At 49.6% G+C, this 21,119-nt stretch overlaps 1 protein-coding gene across 2 annotated transcripts in view; it reads right to left on the reverse strand.

Annotated features, from left to right (window-relative positions):
* The window catches only part of INPP5D (inositol polyphosphate-5-phosphatase D), a 132,276-nt gene that overhangs the window by 57,562 nt on the left and 53,595 nt on the right, over positions 1-21,119 (reverse strand). For both annotated transcript variants that reach the window (XM_073807099.1, XM_033859532.2), the window contains exons 3-5: positions 11,183-11,333; positions 8,694-8,865; positions 4,670-4,810 (exon numbers count right to left, since the gene is read on the reverse strand). In XM_073807099.1, the coding sequence (XP_073663200.1) occupies positions 4,670-4,810; positions 8,694-8,865; positions 11,183-11,333 (464 nt within the window). The remainder of the gene's footprint in view (positions 1-4,669; positions 4,811-8,693; positions 8,866-11,182; positions 11,334-21,119) is intronic.

Consider the following 21,119-nt stretch of genomic DNA (forward strand, 5'->3'; position numbering starts at 1 on the left):
CATCTAGAGTTCTGATATACAGAGGCTTGATTACCCCGCGTTTCCAAACCTATCCCACATAGGCTATTGTTGTGTCAAGTGTCTTCTTTAATTCAGCGGTGATTGGAGATGATCAAGAAAGGCCAGATGGCTGGGTAGTTGTGGCTAGTTTGTTACTTATTTCTATTTTCATCATACTGTGTTCTGGGAACACAGAAAGAACACTTTTGTTTTGGGTGTATTCATATCCAGCTGCTCAGTAGGCTGTTGGGTTCTTATTTTTAGGATTACCAGCACTCTAAAATTTCTGGAAAAAGATTCTTGGAAACGTTTTGAAGTGAAGCCTTGTGATTAGTACATTTTCACCAATTTTTTAAATCTGCAAAGACTCCTTTGGCTCTTGAATGATATCTAGGTTGAGTTAATCCCAAGGAGAAGTCAGTAGTTTTCTCCTTGGAGATACTGCTTCAGAATTTTTATTATATCATCAAGGAGTATGAATAATAGTAAGTATTGTAATTTGTAAAACTAATGGTGCTGTTCCTAGTTATTTACTTTCCGAGCGCATCTTCCCTTGTGGTTTAGAAGATTATAAGAAGAGGTTTTGGTGCTGCTGTTTGGTAGTTCTGTCATTGGGTCTTTATGAGGCTTCTCAATACCTGGATTTAGCTCCTTTATAAACCTGGAAACATTTTTTTTCTTTTATATATTTAGTCATCAATTACACATCATTTTTTCCCCACTTCTTGGAGAGCCCACCCTACCAGCTATAAGTTGAATCTCTATGCCCTCTTTCCAAAGACTATTGATTTTTAATCACACATTCTTGGCATATGCTTATTTAGTCCTCTCATGTTTTTTTTCTTTTTTTTGCGGTACGCGGGCCTCTCACTGTTGTGGCCTCTCCCGTTGCGGAGCACAGGCTCCGGACGCGCAGGCTCAGCGGCCATGGCTCACGGGCCCAGCCCTTCCGTGGCATGTGGGATCCTCCCGGACCGGGGCACGAACCCTCGTCCCCTGTATCGGCAGGCAGACTCTCAACCCCTGCGCCACCAGGGAAGCCCTCTCATGTTTTTTATATATACTTCCCTGACACTCTGCTCTGTTTTGTGATTTGATTTTCAAGTTTGATTTGAAAACTATGGGTTCATTTTATGGCCTCCAATGAAGCAGTTATAATGATGGTATTTTTGTTTTGGTTGGTTGGTTTCTTTATCAAAATCCTTACCCTGCTCTCACTTAATTGATACAATAACCTCTCCGACACTTAGACATTTTATTTTAAATTTCTACTTACAATCCTCCTCATTTCTCCACTTCATGGGGTATCAAGTATTTCCAGACTCTGGAGACTTAATTCTTTATTCTCTTTCTCTGGAAAAGTTTCTGTCTGGTTCTAGATAATCTAACTTAGGGTTACAAATCTTCCTCGAACCTTTGTGCTGCGGAAGTTCCTTCTTTCAGACACAGGTACTGACATTGTAATGACATTTTTGCAGAGGAGGCTCTTGCACTGTTTCTCACTCAGTTCTCTGTGACTTTCCCATCCTCACCCCAGCGTTTGTGTTGGGCCAAGTGGTCTGAGTGGAGAAAACTGGCCACCATTGGCACCATCTTCAGCACCCCGTTCCAGTTCCTTCTCCTCCACCCCACCTCTCAACGTCTACCCTGGGCCCCCTTTCCCCTCCATCTGCACTCCCCTCTGTGGTGACCTTACCCCACTCATCTCCCAGCTTCAAGTGCCAACGCATGCTGATGACTCCCAGACATATACCCTTACCCCTGACGTTTCCTGGGCTCTAACTTCTAGAACTAAATCCTTGGTTGGTGGCTCAACTCCCAGGATGTCTAATAGTGCCTCAAGCCAATGGTAGCTCAGAGAAAGATGCCCCTCCTCCACCCCCTCCTCTTTGACTTTCCCCATCTAAGTAACTGGCATCATCCACCACTCAGCTGCTCGCACCAAAAACCCAAGGGTCACCCTCGATTCGTCTTCCCCCCACCCTACATCCATCTGCCAGCTCCACCATCCACACACGCCCCGGGTCACACCAGCTCTCAGCACCCACATGCTCCCAAGCCTTGGGTCATCGAGCTAATATCTATCAGCTCTTCCTGTGTGCCAGGCACTGTCGAAACCCAGGACTCAGCAGGATGCAAAGCAGATACAAATCCCTGCCTCCTCTTGCTTCCCTTCTCGTGGGCCACCATCAGGTCACAAATATAGTAGCTCCCAACTGCCTGCTGCTTTGGGTCTGCCTCCTAAGACCCAGTCTCCACCGCCCTGACTCAGATTATGGCACAATCCTGAAAATCTCTACCAGGCCTTGGGAGTCCTGTGTGATGTGGCTCCTGCTAGCGTTGCCAGGTAGAACACAGGACACCCAGTTAAATTAGAGTTTCAGATAAACAATGGATAATCTACTAGTGCAAGTATATCCCAATATTGCACGGTATATACTTATGCTAAAAAAGTATTTGCTGTTCATCTAAAGTTCAGACTTAACTGGCCATCCTGTGTTTTTATTTGCTAACTATGACCACCCTACACCTGACTCTTCCCAACCTCCACTCCTAACACTTTCCTTCACTCTTTATGCTCCAGCCTCACAGACTTTTTGTTCCTCGAGGCTGGCCTCATTCCCACCTCAGGACCTTTGTACTTGACATCCCGCTGCCAATAGCTGGATGGCTAGCTCCCTCTTGTCACTGAGGTCCCAGCTCTGTGACTGCCTCAGAGACGTCTCCTTGACCCCCAAAGGACACTAGCACCCTCCCACCCAACGTCTCTCTAGCACTTTTCCCTATTTTGCCATGATGTTTACTAAAATTATCTTGTTTATTTACAGACTTAATCTACCGCTATACTTCCTTACTAAGACATCAGCTCCAACAAGGTCTAAAGAGCAGGGACTTTGTGCACTGTGTTTATTGCTGCATCCCAGCTCCCAGAATAGAGCTCAGGGCAGGCTCTCCATACATATTTGTTAAGTGAGTGAATGAATGAATGAATGAATGAAGAGCTGTTCCAATCAAAGCAGTTTGAAATCTACTAGTTTATAGTTAGTTTCATGGAACAACACCTGCAGGGTTTGCAGGGGGATGGAAAACATAATTTTTTCCTAAGATTTTCTAAAAGTCCATCCCTAACCGCGTCTTCAAGCCTGACTATCACTTTGCCTATGAAGTGAAGACAAACAAATGTTGGGGGGCATTTAGAACATCACGCGGTCTCTCTACTTCTAACTCGAAGTTAACTGTTCAGTAACTAAAGGCCTGTGGAAAACTAGAGAACTAGCTATGTTGAGGAAGCTGCTGTCACCATAAGGATGAGGTGACCCAGATTCTAGGAAAGTCCAGGTAGCAAAGCAGTGTTGGGGAAATGTGCTGAGTGTACTGGGTGAAACTTGTGGAGAGACTTAAAGCTAGATCTCCTCTGGACAAGGAAGCAGCAAAGAACAGGATTTCCACTGGCGCAGAAATAAAAGCTCGCTACCAGTCATGATGAAATTGTGTTTCTTGAAAAGGAAGTGCCGTGTGTGTGTGTTTTTCCTAGTGATGAATGATTTATAACAACAGCATCACATGGAGCAATAACTCTCTGTGGAAATCTTTAAAAATGACGGCTCTGGGTCCAATTGGCTGAAACTGCGTCAGTCGAAAGCCAATTCCTTGAAAGTAAACCTGACTGGCCAATTTGATGAGGGCTCAATTTGTCAAAGAAATTATTCGTTAACTTTACCAAATGTACGGATTGTGCTTTTTAAGAGCCTTTAGAAGGAAAGTTCAATTTGATTACTGCTGATGAAAGATTCTTGTTTGCATAGAAACTAAGCTAAGATAGATATGGCGCCAGAGAAACTGACAAAAGAATTTTGAAACTGCTGTGTATGTAATAAAACACAGAACAGTATAGGCTGATAAAACCTCACCCACATGAAAAGCTATTTTTCCAATCAAAATGTTGACCTTTCATTTGCCATGGGATTGTTTGGGGTCCCTGTGATTTCTTTCAGATGCTTTTAAATGTGATTTTCTATTTTTTCAAGCATTTAAAAAATCCTTTTGTCAATTCTTCAGAGAGTGTATCAGCTTTAAGTTTGCACTTTTAACAATTAAAATGTAATTCAACTTAATTTTAATGGTAATGAAATGAAAGCACATAATGAAATTAAAACACTAAAAGAAACTGGAATTTTTACCAATTGGTCCTTCAGTGAATTCAATAGCAGAACACTCAAGTTTTGGTGAATTGGCTCACTTTAAAAACCTGCCATCACTGGCAATCTTGAGCCATCACCACCCACGTAGAAAACAGGCTGATTTTAATTGATCTCCTCTTGGTGCCCTTTCGTGCTTATCAAATGTGCCGGCTGCAGCAAGAAAGACGAATGGCAGCAGAAGCCGTAGCCTCTGGATCCTTAGCAAGTGTGGAAGGGCTGGCGGTGTACTCCCGCCCACCCCTTCCCATAGCAACTGGCCTCGAATTAACTTTCGTTTAAAAAAAAAAGCCAACAACCACCAAGTTCAAATGCCATGAAAACAAAACCTCCAACAACCAGATTTCTAAGCCCCCACCAACAGCCCAATTACCCGGAGCTGGACACCGGGGCTAAGAGCAGGGGTCACCCTAATGAGCTAGTTCTCTCACCCACTGTCCCCCCTCTCCCAACCTCACGGCAGCCATTACCCATAGAGCTCCTTGCAGAGGAGCGCGGTCAGTTTCTTGAGATGAGGCAGACTGCAGGAGCCCGACTTCACAAAATCAGAGTCCAGGGTGAGCTGAGTGCTTAAATAATCTTGGATAGCTTTCAGATGCTCTTCTGGAAGCCTGAAAAAAAAAAAAAAGGAGAGATAACAGCATGCTTCTTCGGTTCCTAAACGATAGACACCAGCAGTAACAGGCAGAAGAAGAAATCTGAATTCTCAGAGTCTCCAGCTGAGACACCGGCCCCAGGAGAACATTCGCACACCTGGACAGGCTCCCTGGGTCTTACTGAAGGGGTGGAGATCAGGTCAGACAAGAGTAAAGGGCCCCAAGGGAGGCTGCCTCTAAGCCCACCCACTGCTTTGATTGGAACAGCTCTTCAACCATTCATTCATTCATTCACTCACTTAACAAATATGTATGGAGAGCCTGCCCTGAGCTCTATTCTGGGAGCTGGGATGCAGCAATAAACACAGTGCACAAAGTCCCTGCTCTTTAGACCTTGTTGGAGCTGATGTCTTAGTAAGGAAGTATAGCGGTAGATTAAGTCTGTAAATAAACAAGATAATTTTAGTAAACATCATGGCAAAACAAAATAGGGAAAAGTGCTAGAGAGACGTTGGGTGGGAGGGTGCTAGTGTCCTTTGGGGGTCAAGGAGACGTCTCTGAGGCAGTCACAGAGCTGGGACCTCAGTGACAAGAGGGAGCTAGCCATCCAGCTATTGGCAGCGGGATGTCAAGTACAAAGGTCCTGAGGTGGGAATGAGGCCAGCCTCGAGGAACAAAAAGTCTGTGAGGCTGGAGCATAAAGAGTGAAGGAAAGTATTAGGAGTGGAGGTTGGGAATAATGAACATTAATATATAATAATGAACATTATAGGTGGAAGGAAGTGATACCGGCTGGGGATGGGAAATGTTTATCCTTTGAAAAGGAGACAGAACAGCTTTGAAAATGTACAGAGGACTTGTTTTCCTGCTTCATCAATTCCTAAAGATCGGATGTGAGGGCTGAGGGATGCTCTAGTCCAGAGATGGCAAATGGCTACAGCTCACAGGCCAACTCCAAGTTCACAGCCAAGGGCCACCTGGAACTCCGTGTCAGGGAGGTTCCCAGTCATCTGAGGCCCCGAGGGGAGGTCTCTGCTGAGTGATGGGGCTGGGGGTATGGTATTGGCAGCCTAGGTGCCGGGCCTTTGCACCCCCAGCCCTTGCTCCTGGTCTGGTCCAGTCCCTCTCAATTACGGATGAAGCACATGGGCCCGAGGCAGGACCTGCCCTCGCCTCGCACAGGATGGCCCAGCAGAGGCAGAGCCCGGGCCGCGTCGCGCCAGGGCTGCCCCCGAGGTCTGATCGCACCTCTACATTCTATCACCCAGCAGCATTTCTTCCTGGATAACTTTTGAGCTTTTGTTCCTATAATAATGAACATTATAATTACAGCAAGTATGTCCTGAGCGTAACATACCAGTCACTCTGCTTAGCCCTTTATGCTCTTTTTTCCCCTCGAATCCACAAATCAACGTTATGAGCCAGATATTACTATTATTCCTATTTTACAAACAAGGAAACGAAGGCTCAAGGATGTTGATTTACGTGTGTGAAGAAATTCATACAAGCCTCAAATAGCTTTGCTGCAGCCTTGCAACAAGTTGAAGCTAGAGGTCACAGGATATTTTCTTCTCTAGGATCCTTGAAAGAATGAAAGGCTGTTGCTCCTGAACAGCAACAGCTGTTCAATGAAAGACCGAAAAGACATAGATTAGCCATTTTGACTTATTTAGCCTGAGAAGTCAGCAACTATTTACGTACCAGTTGTCATAATATTTAAGTTTAATCTATACTTATTCTGAGTCTTGACACCATAAAAAAATCCAGTTTCTGCCTCAGTCTGTTTTGCTGAAAAGGAAAAATCTCTCCTACAGCATGAAGATATGTACTTTAACAGTTCTCGTGCCTATTGGCTTTAACTTTGAGACCATCAGTACTTGCTTTAGGAAGCGGTATTTGTTAAAATGTTTGTTGTAGAAAAGTGTTGACATAAAGACGTTAAACTCTGTTTATCAGAGAAGGTTGATGTTACTCAGCAGTCTTTTCTTAACTATGACCTAACTGATTAGATCTAATTAACTCGCACAAGAGACTGTGCAGGTTGTCTTATAATTAAGAATAATCTAAAGGCAGTCCTCTGTGTACAAAGCTATTTTACAAGCAACACAGATTAACTTGCAAACACAAGGCAGAAGCTTAGTTTTTCATGACCCAGAAGAGAACTGAGGGCAGGCACTATGGTCCCTCCAATGTGCTCCACCCACACACCTCCATCTCCAAGCAGAAGCTTTAGGCAAGTTCCATTGCCATTTGTTAGCTGAGAAGCCACACCAGCTTCCCCTCAGCTGCCCCCGTCCCCTCTCAGGAGGCTGAGGGGAGGCTTGGCTGGACACCTTGTCCTGCCCCACTGGGCCCTGAGTCCCTAGAGAAGACCTGTCCCTAGAGAGGAGGGACTGACAAGGAGATGTAGCCAACAGACCGCGTGGGAGAGTCAGGAGGTGATGGGCGGCAGTGGCACCATTGAACATCCTTGCCTATTTCCTCAAGGACTGCCCTGCATTTAACACCTAAACCTGGAGAGAAATAGAATCTCAAGGAAACTAAACAACGGGCTCTGCCTGAACTATTTTAATAAGCATTTGTTATATGGATACATACATCAGGATAATCATGGTAATGGCCCAACATATTCAAAGCACTGGATATTAAGCTTCTGGAGAAATAGCACAAGGAATTCCAGGAGCGTGCAGAGAATATAACCCGGCGGGCCCGGAGAGCACAAGGAATTCCAGGAGCGTGCAGAGAATATAACCCGGCGGGCCCGGAGAAAAATTAGAGGAAATGTCAAGGAGGAAGTATAGAAACACCAGATATCTTAGCAACCGGTGGCTGTGTGTACCTTCAGGCCTTTGCTTCGTATCTGGCTACATCAGATGGTAGGTGAGCAGCCCTGGCTGTCTCAAATTAATCTTTCAAGCTGGAGATGTTGCATTAGCCCTGCCAATAGGATATTCTTCGGAGGCCTTTATCTCATGAAGAAACAAAAAGTGTTTTTCAATTTGTAACACATGGAGATGGCTGTGTACTAATTAATTCATTCAACACAGATCTAGGGAGTGCCGACTCCGTGCCAGGTGACATGCTGGGTGCTGGGGACACAGTTCCCCTCACGGAGCGTCCTCCCTGTGGAAGCCATCCCCTGGCCTGTGTTAAAGTCAGGGCCTCTGATTTGCAAAATAACCAACGCCCCTCCCAGCCATACCTCCACCTCCCATCATCCAGCCTGGGCCTGCTGAGGGAGGCGAAGGGGCTGCAGGACCTCATCAACATGGACTAGTCTGGTACCACATACGGCGCCAGATCCTGAGAGCCCTGGATCAGGGCAGGTGAAACAAAGTGTTAAAAGGATTGCACCTCACTCCTTCCACCACAAAGAAAGGAGTGGCACGCGGTGTAGACCTCACAGTCTACACCACACATGGAACGGTTGCTCTGACCCATTTCCCGGTGACACGGAAGTTGGCCTCCTTTGCATGGGGCCCAGAGCAGGTCCAGGCTGCAGTGCAGGCAGCTCCTCCACTGGGACCATCTGAGTCAGTGGACCGCATGGCGGGAGGAGTCTTTGGGACGGGAAAAGATGCCATGTGAGTTCCCAGCAAGCCCCAGCATAGGCCCCTGAAGCCTGGGGCAGGGCCATGCCGTCTGCAGCAGAGAGCCATCCATCCTTCCAGAACCAGCCCCTGACATGCCACAGGGCCTGGTAGACATGGAGCCCCTGAGCAGGGCCATCCAGTGCCCGCGCAGCCAGAGCTGCCCCGCGAGCCGGGCTCCCTCAGACCCACCATCGGGAGGCCGGTGGGCTCAACAGCAACCTGTCCTAGTGTGGAAGCGGCATCTCCAGGAGACAGCACGGGGTGAGCTACCTGGGTGTCGTGGGGCCTGCCAGGTGGGGACTCACCCACTGGTGTCCATGGTCTGCAGGCGCTGGAACAACGTCTCTGAGAGGCTTGGCCGGCTGACCTCCGTGGCTCGAGGATTATCGTTGGAAACAGGGACCTCCTTGGCCTCACATGGCCCGGCAGATAAATGGATGTTTCTGGGTGGCAGCTCGGGGGGAGACAGGACGCCTTCTACCCAAGACAAGAGCAGGAGTGCCGTCTGGGCTGACCACTCCCTCCCTCAGGATCACCGCCTGCGGAGAGGGGCACGTGGCCCACCCTCTCCGCCCTCTGTGCGGTGATCCTGTCCACCCGCCACGTGGGGTCCAGGCCACTGCGCCCAGCTACAGACCTGTCTGTGCCCGCACTGTCCCTTCCTGGCCCCACTCCCTTGCCAGCTGACTCCTGGGCTAGACAGGGAGCCTGCCAAGGGCAGGGACTTGGTCTTGGTGGTCTCTGCCCCGGGGCCCAACACAGAGTTTGTCCCCTTGAGGAGCTCTGCAAACACCTGCTGGGGTCCGATGGCCACGCCGGACAGGGCTGCTGGCCGCGGACGGCTGGAGACAGCAGCCCCAGAAGCTCAGCAGGACGGCCGGCTTCGGGGCAGAGCAGGGGCCCTGGACCAGCAGAGGTTGGGCTCCCGTCATGGGAGGAGCTGGGCCGGGGAGCAGGCAGGTCCAGCCACACTGCCCCTCTCTCTCCCACCCTGGCCCCCTTTTCTTTGCCCTTTCTTTCCAGCCTCTGTCCTTCTTTCTCTCTCCCTCCAGACCCCCAGAGACAATGAAAGGAAGTGAGGGGCTCCCTCCACCCAGGGAACTGAGATATGAAACAAATGACTTGGACTTGGCCTGGGAGATGGGACTCCCACCTGTTCACCTTGAAAGCTTCCATCCTGCACGTACCACAAATGGGTGAGGGTCCTGAGCCCCTGGGGTCTGCAACCTCCTGTCCGAGCGTCTTTTCACACGGGGTGGCTGCCCCACGGCTCTGGACACAGAGTTGCCCGGGGACGTTCTCTTTAAAGGATGAGCCGTTCCTTCACTTCCTCACCTGGCTTGGGGTTCTTTCAAGGGTTATGATCCCGTTTTGAGCCCCATGGGGACTGGCATCACCTTGAGAAGACCTGAGCCAAATCCGACCCCTTGGACTGGGGGTGGGAGACGCCTGGGTTCAAGCAGACAGTGGGTCTTTTTTGGGAAGGGAAGCCAGCCGTCCTGAGATTGTGCTTCTCTTTCCGGATCTTTTGGGGGGTCTTTTTCTAGTGTTGGGGTCTTTCTTTAGACGGCCGTGCCCGGAGGGACAGAAAAGCTGGCGTGGGGGGTGAGAGGGAAATGCAGAGGGCATTTCTGCATGATGGCTTCTCGGTGTCGAGGCCGAGCCTGGGCTCCTGGGGGCAGCTGGGGGACGCACGGCCCGGGCACAGCACTGGCGAGTGACCCTGGACTCACACGTGGACATGTCGGCTCTGCCTATTTCACAGCTGAGGGCGCCTTTTACTGGGCCAGGGAGGCAACGAGGGACACGGCTGCCTGGGTCCCCTTCACCCCTGCAGACCTGCGCTCCTTTTGAAACACTCTGCCTAGCCCTCGTCTCCTCCAGGAACTGGACTTTACTCTCAGAGGAGGCTGCCGATGAGCTGTGCAATCGCTCACGGTGGGTCTCCAGGCAGGTGGGAGGAAGGGTGGCTCACGGAGGTGGTTGCAAGGACGCCCAGCACGTGGCGGGCAGCAGCCAGGGATGGGCGGAGTCAGGCCAGGGACCCCACACCTCTGGTCTAATCTGTCCTTCACGGGAGACGCCGGGGGTCTCGGTTCCAAGCCCTGGGACTTAGGAGGAGCCCTGACCAGTTCAGAGGTTCAGTTATGTATGTCAGGGCTTTCTTTCAGGACATGAACTCTTGAGGGGAAGAGAAGGGGAGCTCCCGGCTGCACTGCCTCTCTCTGCCCGACGCTCGCTCTATTAGTCTGTTCCTCCCGTTTAAACAGTAGGACTGACTCTCACATACCTTTTAGGGGCTGTACTTTATTTTCTTTTAATGATGATATAAAGCAACATCCTTTCTCATCCTTCCAGCTTGGTGCAACAATCTCCTTCCTCATTCTCTTCACAGCAAAATTCAGCTAATTATTTCGACAATGATTTTAGCTGCATTTATTGTGTGCTTACTATGTACTAGGCGCTGGGATCTACACTGACTCCTCTGATGACACCCTGAGAGGCAGATATTATTTTTCGTGTCTCTTTAAGAGAGGTCTGTGGTTTAGAGAGGTTAAGTAATTCACCTACGGTCACACAGCTGAGAATATGGGGTGCAGGAAGTTTGACCCAGGTCTGTCTGAACCCAGAGCCTGTGTTCCTAATTGGTCTTTAACAACCATGTCACCCCCCTGATAACCGGACCCACCCAATCTACAAGCACTTGAAGTGAGAGAAACACCCCAGAACTTCACTGTGGGACTCAGATGGCAGGCGGGGTCCCGGAGGCACCTTCCCTTCCGTCCCTTCCTACCTGTCTCCTCCTCTGGCTCGTCGCAGGCGTCGTCCTCCTCCAGGGGCACAGGATACTGCAGGTGGGTTACCAGGCCCATGTTTTCCTTCTTGTAAAACTCGATAAGCTGGTCCAGCTTGGTGAAGAACCTCACGGGGACGCCTTCGGATGCCTGAGGACAAATCCCAAGCAGAAGCACATTGAACAGGTTGGAACATCACCCAACCCCAAAGGCCACCTGCAGAGACCAGCGAGGCCGAGAGTGACCACAGTCCATCAGAAGCCCTGGGCTCCTACGCAGGGCCTGCCTGCGACGCCCACACCCTCACAGCCCCTAAGAGCCACTCTGCAAAAGGCACAGATAGGACAGTTTTAAAGACTTTTTTCTTTCAGTTTAAAAAAAACTTTTATTTTTAAAAGTATTATGTTGCCAAGTCACGCATTTTCATTATGGAAAACAATTTAAACACAGAATTAAAAAAAAAACAAAAGAAATCACCTGTAGTCCCACAACTCCAAGAGACCTATTTTTAATAGTTTAGAATATTTTTTCTAGACCTCTTGTGTGTATGTTTGTGTGTGTTCGGTGGGGGGAGTTATTACCCCACCCCCAAGATCATTTATTTTTAAACTCGGGGAAAATCTATTATAGCAATTGTTTTGCTGTTATTTTTATATTTTTCATTTGATATAATTCTGTTTTGTCAAAACTCAGAAAATGGTTGAGGCTGCACGAAAATCTTCCCTGATTTGTATCTCTGTTGTTGATGACAGAAGAGCAGGAGGGTAATTCTACTGGACTGTTCAAATGCCCTGGGGCCAGGTCTCCAGCAGGAAACTCAAGTTCCTCCCTCGGCAGCCAGCCCCGCCCACTGAGGCCCTGCCCCTGCTGAAGCCCTGCCCACATGAAGGCCCCACCTCTGTGATTCCCCCTGGCGGGCTATCAGGCAGCAGGGTAGGATGGGAGAACTGCAAGCAGGAGGCTTAGGGTCTCATCAGTGCTGTACCCTACTGCTCCTAACCCGACATGTCCCAACATCCCGTCCATCCTCCCTGTCCAGTCCCCTGCCCCACACCTCCTTGGTGTTCCACCTCAAGGTACGGCACCATTGTCTCCCCACTGGCCCAGTCAGAAACCCAGAGGACTTCTCCCTCCCCCGGCACAGATGGCAAAACTGGACAGTGTAAGGCCGGGTGTTCCTCATCCAGCCAAGAAGATGCTGAGCGAGGTTGCAGCCCCAGGTGGAGGAGAATGATGTAGTCGGGCTTTAGGGAAGCGCAGTGAGCCGGCGGCAGCTGGACATCAGGCTGCTGGTGGGTACAGGGATGAGCCCCAAAGAGGCTCCCCCTCTGGGTGGGGCTTCCCAGGCCTTGAAGGAGCAGAGCGCCCCCCACGTCCTATCACTAAGTGCCTATGCGTCACGCCCATTATCATAGTAGCTAACAGGTCAATGACATTCATGTGATTTAGAAATGAGTTGAGGAGGGGCTGTCTTTGGAGTTGGAGGTCAGGGGCCCAACTGCTCCTCCGGGGGCTGCCTGCTGCTGGGACCCATCGCCCATGGGAAAGGAGAATAGGGAAATAGGGTGCACGTTGGAAAGCCCACCCAGGTCGGTGGGGTCTGGGCTGGGCGAGGCTGGATCGTCTTGACTCGCCCACCTTCAAGTCAGGTGCCTATTGTTCCGGCACGGTTGGCACTGACGTGGGAGTCATCAGGGCCACAGGTAAGTGGGGTTGGGAGAGCAGACAAGGCAGGACGACCCAGACTGGGACAGATGCAGACATCTGGGAATGGACCAGGACTCAGACCTGTCCCTGAGCCCAGTTCCTGGTGGTAACCCCAAGTAGCGGTGAGGATGCGTTTGCCTTCAGAGACTCCACCGCCTTCAGAGACTCCGTCTCTCCGTCACTCACCTTCACTCAGGCTCCACACTTGCCTCTCTGCCTCCCCTCGTCTCTCTCTCCCCACACGTATTTGTGTGGGGGATGCAACGCACGCACGTATAAATCTGTACGTGAGGGCACGTCTCTGTTTGAGCGTGTGGCTCAAGCTATTCAGTAAATTAGTAGCGTTTAGCAAAAGGCCGGGCCTTCTAAAAAGTAACTGAAATAGGTTGAAAACCCAAAGTGAGCGGAATAACAAAAATAATTTGACACGACACAAGGTCGATGAACTCGATTCAGTTAAAGCAGTCGTGACAAGTGTCATTCTGTCAAAAGAATTTACAGCTAATGGATGACAAGCCATTAGGCGTATGGATAAAGGATGTGAAAGTATCAAAGAAAGTCAAAGTCAAACGACTCGTGTGTGAGTCTGGAAAAGGGTTCACAGCTGGAGGATGTCTGGGGAATGTGCGTTTGAGAGAGCACACGAGCTATGGCGCTCCAGATGCACCAATGCTGAGACACTATTGCTTTAGGTACGGCTGAAAGCTAAAGCATAAACCAAGACACCCCATGAAGCTGCGGGTGCAACTGATTCCGCAGATGTTAATATGACAAAATAAACACCTGAGAATTGATGAACTATGCTGGGGTACTGAGCGTGCAGAAGAACAGAACACTCTAACATTCATCTGAACACTATGGATCCAGGGAGGGAGGAGGTGGGCGGGTGCTGAGCGCTGAGACAGAGCTGCTGGGACGCTGCGTGTGCTTGGACTGGTCACAGAGGCCAGGGAGCCAGGGCCTGGTGAACGACCGCTGCTGGCTGCCCGGGTGGCCCAGGTTCCCAGGAAGGTAGAGAATGAGGGTTGAGTCCAATCCCAGCCCCACTCATGGGGGTGAGGAGTGCAATCTGGACAGGTGGGTCGGAAGCTCCGTATGCCTAGGAAGGAGCAGCCCCGCCACGGCCTTCTCACTCCTGAGCTGGGCCGAGAAAGGCCCTCTGTCAGGCAGGATGGCCAAGTCAAAGCCAGGAGTGGGAGTCGGGGTTTCCAAGTGGACAGTGCCTTGACCAGGGCCAGCAGGAGGACTGGGGCCCCGTGGGGATGGGGGCCTGGTCAAGTGTGATTCCGCCTGCCCATGCAGCCCATAGCCAGGGGCCAGATCTGCTTACTGTCGTGTCCCCAGATGGTGCCAAAGGGCCTGGCCGTCGTGGGATGCTCAGCAATTAGTGCTTGCATGGACTTGCAGGATTAGGGTCAGGATGAGTCAGGGGGAGAGATGGTCAGAGAGGACCCTATGTGGGCCTGGGACTGGGGACACAGAGCAATGGCTGGGGGGAGGGTAGGTAGCAGGGGAGCACCCCCTTCCTTCATCCTCAATCTGATCTGCCAAAGGTGATGCCTTTCCAACACTTTAAAATGTAACATGTCTGGGCTTCCCTGGTGGTGCAGTGGTTGAGAGTCCGCCTGTCGAAGCGGGGGACACGGGTTTGTGCCCTGGTCGGGGAGGATCCCACATGCTGCGGAGCGGCTAGGCCCGTGAGCCATGGCCGCTGAGCCTGCGTGTCCGGAGCCTGCGCTCCGCAGCGGGAGAGGCCACAGCAGTGAGAGGCCCGCGTACGGCAAAAAAAAAAAAAAAAAAAGTAAAATGTCTAACTACAAGGTTGTCATGTGTATCAGTCAGGTCCAGGCAGGAAGCAGATGCCACATTCGCCTGGGGGGATTTCAGAAGGACTTAGTGGACAGGGTGTAGGAATACACCTGCGAAGTAGGGGAGCAGTTTCCCTCCTGATCCAAGCATAAGGGGGGCAGATGCAGGACCCAGAGACGGCTGCCAGGCCGGGGCTGAGGCCTTCCGCGAAGCCAGCCCCATAGGGAGGAAGCAGCGGTGGTCCCCCCCCTCCCACCATGCAGCTGTGCCTCCCATCCTCCAAACGCCACCGGAAGCCAGGGGATTTGGAGGGGGTCTGGGCTTGAACGTGAGACACACAGCACAGAAGCAGCCCACGGAGCCCACGGTGACAAGACGCCCAGGAAAGCTGTGGGAAAGTAAGGCTTGCGTGTCCTGCAGGCAAGGGCAGCCCTCACCCCAGGAGGGGGACCGGCCATGCTTCTGGGGCAGGGGGCTGCCCTGGATCCTTAACGGCCACCAGATTTCAATTCCTCATTCCACAGCCGCTGCCTTTCTGAAGAGATTCACCAAGTCATTCTGAAACAGAGAAGGAAACCCTGAAGCCCCACGCTAGCCGTTTGCTGCAGACAGCGGCCCTCACAGTTACAGATGCCCCCCAGGGCGGTGTCCCTAGGGGAGTGATGGGATTTCTGCTCTGCGGCAACTCTCCCACCACCAGGAACAAACTTCTTCTCTCTGTGGCAGATCCCCAGCGCACAGAGCAGAAGCTTGATCTGAAAAACACAGAGCAGCGATTCCCGCGTTCAGTCGGCTCTGAACTTACGACGTGCGGGGCAAAGAGCAGACGTCCCTCATGGTTTGTGGGATCGACTGAACGGACATGAATTTATGTTCATCACCAAAAGCGATGCAGGAAAAAAAACGTGGTTAGTTCAGATCGTGAAACAAGATACCTAACTCTTCTCTTGCCTCCTCTTGCCAGGTCTACGGAAATTTCCAGGTGACTTCCAGCAAGATCATTTCAGGGAGTCCCTGCAGACAGCGCCTTGCCAAGCCCAGCCGTGCCTGCCTCCCCACAAGCTTATAAGTTTTCGAAGGAAGGGAACCCTGCTAGGTTCAGCCTCACGTAGTCCCCCAGGTGCCTTGCGCGGCTAGTGACAGGCCTTACCCCTGTTTTGAGACACGTGTGCAGTGCCTAAAAGGGACTTCACAGTTGAAAGGCTGTAGCTTCCCACACTGCGATGTGCGCTGCTGAACTGGACTCTGCAGGGAGAGACCCCTTCACTCTACGGCTTGGCCCCTGTGCTCGTCCAGGTACAGTACTCCTGGGAAAGTGCGGACCAAGGGGACAGGGCTGCCCCCCCACAAGGCCCCAGACCACTAGGGTCTTTAAAACAAAGGACAGCTGATGTCCAGACTGTTGGAAGCTCAGGGCTGCGGCCTCTGAGAAATGTGGTGTTTCCAGAACTAGTTCCTGGACTCTGACTTTCAGACACCCTCCGGGGGAAGGCGGAGCACCCCACAGGCCGAACTTTCCCAGAGGGTAATTTTAACTTCAGTGCTGTCTGCTGTCACTAAATGGGGAACTGAAAGAAGGCGAGGCCCCTGGGAGGAAGCCAGCAAGGGGGCTCCAGGAAGACGCTGCTGCCCGGCACCTTCTCCTCAGGCTCTGCCAGGCTTCGTTTTAAAACGAAAAGTATATACAAGCATTGTGGAAATTTTACCAATAATGGGAAAGTGTGCAGAAGTGGTGGTGGGGCAGTGTGCTTATTATCCCAACTCTAGCAAAGCGTTTCTTTGAAGTCGGTGGGAAAGTCACTAGAAAGATCTGAAGCAGGGAGACAATACCATTTGTCTGCTGTGACGAGAATGGCGGGGTGGGAGGCGCTGGTGTCATTACTGTTTCTGTTTTCCCAGTGGGGAGACCCTGGGCCCGTGGAGGCTGGAAGGGTGTCGGAGGCCTCAGAGGCAGTGGCGGGCTTCAGCCCAAGCCCAGGAGTCCCCAGCCCTGGGGCTCCCACACGTCCAGAGGCAGCTGCACTGATGGAGCAGAGCGAGGGGTAATGTGGAACTTGGCTGTCCAGGCCCAATCCCCGCCCCCAGCAGCATTTCCTCCACTCAGACATCAGCTCAGCAGGGGCAGGACTCCCCGCCCAGGCCTGGCCACCTCGCACGGTCTGGAAGCTACCTCCTCCCGCCCTGCCTCTGCCCTCCCGCACCTCTGCCAGCCCCTGAGCTGCTTTCCTTGGTCTTTCTTCTGCCCTCAAGCCTGGTCTGAACCTTTAAGCACCTCCTCTCCCCCAAACCTCTTCCTAAGAATCACAGACTCCAACGTGGCTGATGTCGCTGCCATTTGATGAGATGGGAAAGCGGGGTGCGCAGGCAGGTTGGGGAAGAGCCCTGGAGAAAAGCTTCAGATCCAGAAATCCCTCTTCAGCCATATGACCTGGAATGGACCCCAGGATGTGTCTCCTTAAAATCCGATCAGCTCTTCCTTTTTCCCTTCCCTTCTCCTTTTTTCTTTAAGACACGTATCATTTTTCTTTCTTTCCTTGCACTTCCTTTGAAGTGGCCAGAGCCAGTGGGGCTTTGGGGCTGGGGCCAAGGAAGTGGTCGGGGGCAGAGGAAGTAGCTGGGGCAGGGAAGTGATCGGAGCCTTAGAAGCCGGCCTGGCCAGAGGCCCAGGGGCAGCAGAGCAGGAAACGAGCAAATGAAATATATGGAGAAACGGGGGCGGATCTCTCACTGCCAGAGAAGGGAGTTAGGTTAGAATGAACTCTGTCTGTAGTGTTCAGCTGGAAGGGGAAGCTTCATTGTGAACTCAGGGTTTTTTTACTATACACAGGTAAATACTGATGCAGGTGTGAGTGCGTGTGTGTGTCCACACACATTTCCCGGCCCTGTCTTCTGAGAGGATCCAGAAGCAACAACATCCCAGTGGCCATGAACCCACCTAAATACCACCCTCCAACAAAAAGAACCAGACTCCTTGGAGAGAGGGCCGGGCTGAATCTAGGGCTGGGGCAGGAAAGGTATATGTGGGCCTGGAACATCTGTTGCCCCAGAAAGTAAGGAAATGTTCACAAAATGATGAAGATTTGTCAAAAGGGTACAGGAGTCAGCAGACAACTGAAGGGACAGTTGAAAGGACCATCTGGCACAATTTGAGCATCAAAATGAATAATAAAAATAATTATAATTCATTGAATAAAATAAGAATTCATGAGTCTATACCCATATAAATAAATGAGAAGGGAAAGCTCTTTCTCACATTAGATGCCAATTAGTAACTGTCACAGGAATGATGGAAATAGTCACCGTTTGGCAAGCTTCATAGTAATAGCTGATTCAGGAAAGAACCAACATATGCCAAAGGCGCTAAAACTAGCGGGTGAGCATCTGAGGAGGAACAGGCCCTCTCGACTGCCTCAAAGTGTCTTCCCACAAAAGAGTTAATCCTTTTAAAGGGGAAAAGAGTAACTTTACAATGAGAAAACCTGGCAGACCCCACCTTAACCAAGTTAACTTTACCAGTAATGGGACAAAGTGACATGGTGCCTTCCTGGGATGGGTACACAGAGGACACAGCAGCGCTTCTGTGATGCACCCACCAAAATGCAGCACCTGGACTCAGTTGCATGGAAACATCTAAAAACCCCACACTGAGGGACAGTCTGCAACATTACTAGCCTATTCTCTGCAAAAATGCCAAGGTCATGAAAGACAAGGAACTGTGCCTCTAATGGGCACTAAATGGATGTGATAATTACATGCAACATGTGATCCTGGATTGAACTTTGGTCCAGAGGGGACGGTATAAATAAATAAATATTTGTTTACATATGAGTTTTACATATATTATATATAAGTATATATATATATCTTATATACTTGTAAATATGTAAAATATATGAAAAACATATATAAACAAATATTTATTTTTAATATAAATATTTAAATAATATCTACATATTGCTATAAAGGGCATTATTAAGACAACTGGGGAAATTTGAATGGGGTCTGAAGATTAGATAATAGTATTTTATCTAGGTTAATTTCCTGATTTTGATGGTTGAACTGAGGTTATGTAAGAGAGAGTATTATCATTTAGGGAAAACATACTGAAATATTTAGGAATAATGGGGCACTGTCAGCAACTTATGCTCCAATAATTAAAAAAATAATAATAATATGAGACCAAGAGAATGAGAAACTTATTATGCTAAAATGTTGATTGGGGAAAGTGAATGAAGGGAATACAGGAAATTTTTGTACTGTTCTTGAAATATTTCTGTAAGTTTGAAGTTATTTTTAAAATAAAAAGTGAAGGAGACAATCAGGGTGGAAATGATCTATATCTTAAACACGAGAGTGGTTATATCCAATAACTCTTTTGAGCTATACACTATAATAAAAAGTTTTTTTTACAAAAATTAGCTTGTGTAACCTAGCTCATTAAATTAATATGCACACAAGAACACACACACAGGAACAGGGTTCAAGATGGCGGAGTAGAAGGACGTGCGCTCACTCCTTCTTGCGAGAGCACCGGAATCACAACTAACTGCTGAACAATCATTGACAGGAAGACACTGGAACTCACCAAAAATGATACCCCACATTCAAAGACAAAGGAGAAGCCACAATGGGATGATAGGAGGGGCGCAATCACAATAAAATCAAATCCCATAACTGCTGGGGGGGTGACTCACAAACTGGAGAACACTTATACCACAGAAGTCCACCCACTGGAGTGAAGGTTCTGAGCCCCACGTCAGGCATCCCAACCTGGGGGTCCAGAAACAGAAGGAGGAATTCCCAGAGAATCAGACTTGGAAGGCTAGCAGGATTTGATTGCAGGACTTTGACAGCACTGGGGAAAACAAAGACCCCACTCTTGGAGGACACACACAAACTAGTGTGCGCATCAGGACCCAGGGGGAAGGAGCAGTGACCCCAGGGGAGACTGAACCAGACCTATCTGCTAGTGTTGGAGGGCCTCCTGCAGAGGCAGGGGGCGGCTGCAGTTCACTGTGGGGACAAGGACATTGGCAGCAGAAGTTCTGGGAAGTACTCCTTGGCATGTGCCCTCCTGGAGTCTGCCATTAGCCCCACCAAAGAGCCTGTAGGTTCCAGTGCTGGGTCGCCTCAGGCCAAACAACCAACAGGGAGGGAACTCAGCCTCACCCATCAGCAGACAAGTGGATTAACGTTTTACTGAGCTCTTCCCACCAGAGCAACACCCAGCTCTACCCACAACCAGTTCCTCCCATCAGGGAGCTTGCAGAAGCCTCTTAGACAGCCTCATCCACCAGAGGGCAGACAGCAGAAGCAAGAAGAACTACAATCCTGCAGCCTGTGGAACAAAAACCACATTCACAGAAAGATAGACAAGATGAAAAGGCAGAGGACTATGTACCAGATGAAGGAACAAGATAAAACCCCAGAAAAACAACTAAATGAAGTGAAGATAGGCAACCTTCCAGAAAAAGAATTCAGAACAATGATAGTGAAGATGATCCGGGACCTCGGAAAAAGAATGAAGGCAAAGATCGAGAAGATGCAAGAAATGTTTAACAAAGACCTAGAAGAATTAAAGAACAAACAAGTAGAGATGAACAATACAAAAACTGAAATGAAAAATACAACAGAAGGAATCAACAGCAGAATAACTGAGGCAGAAGAACGGATAAGTGACCTGGAAGACAGAATGGTGGAACTCACTGGCGCAGAACAGAATAATGAAAAGAAATGAAGACAGTCTAAAAGACCACTGGGACAACATTAGGCATACCAACATTCGCATTAGAGGGGTCCCAGAAGGGGAAGAGAGAGAGAAAGGACCGGAGAAAATATTTGAAGAGATTATGGTCGAAAACTTCCCCAACATGGGAAAGGAAACAGCCACCCAAGTCCAGGAAATGCAGAGAGTCCCAGGCAGGATAAACCCAAGGAGAAACACATCGAGACACGTAGTAATCAAATTGACAAAAATTAAAGAGAAAGAAAAATTATTAAGAGCAACAAGGGAAAAACGACAAATAACATACAAAGGAACTTCCATAAGGTTAACTGCTGAATTCTCTGTAGAAACTCTAAAAGCCAGAAGGGAGTGGCACGATATATTTAAAGTGATGAAAGGGAAGAACCTACAACCAAGATTACTCTACCCGGCAAGGATCTCCTTCAGATTCGATGGAGAAATCAACAGCTTTACAGACAAGCAAAAGCTAAGAGAATTTAGTATCACCAAACCAGCTCTACAACAAATGCTAAAGGAACTTCTCTAAGTGGGAAACACAAGAGAAGAAAAGGACCTACAAAAACAAACCCAAAACAGTTAAGAAAATGGTAATAGGAACATACATATCAATAATTCCCTTAAATGTGAATGGATTAAATGCTCCAACCAAAAGACACAGGCTTGCTAAATGGATA

The sequence above is a fragment of the Tursiops truncatus genome, chromosome 7 (assembly GCF_011762595.2).
Source record: "Tursiops truncatus isolate mTurTru1 chromosome 7, mTurTru1.mat.Y, whole genome shotgun sequence".
Lineage (NCBI taxonomy): Eukaryota > Metazoa > Chordata > Mammalia > Artiodactyla > Delphinidae > Tursiops > Tursiops truncatus.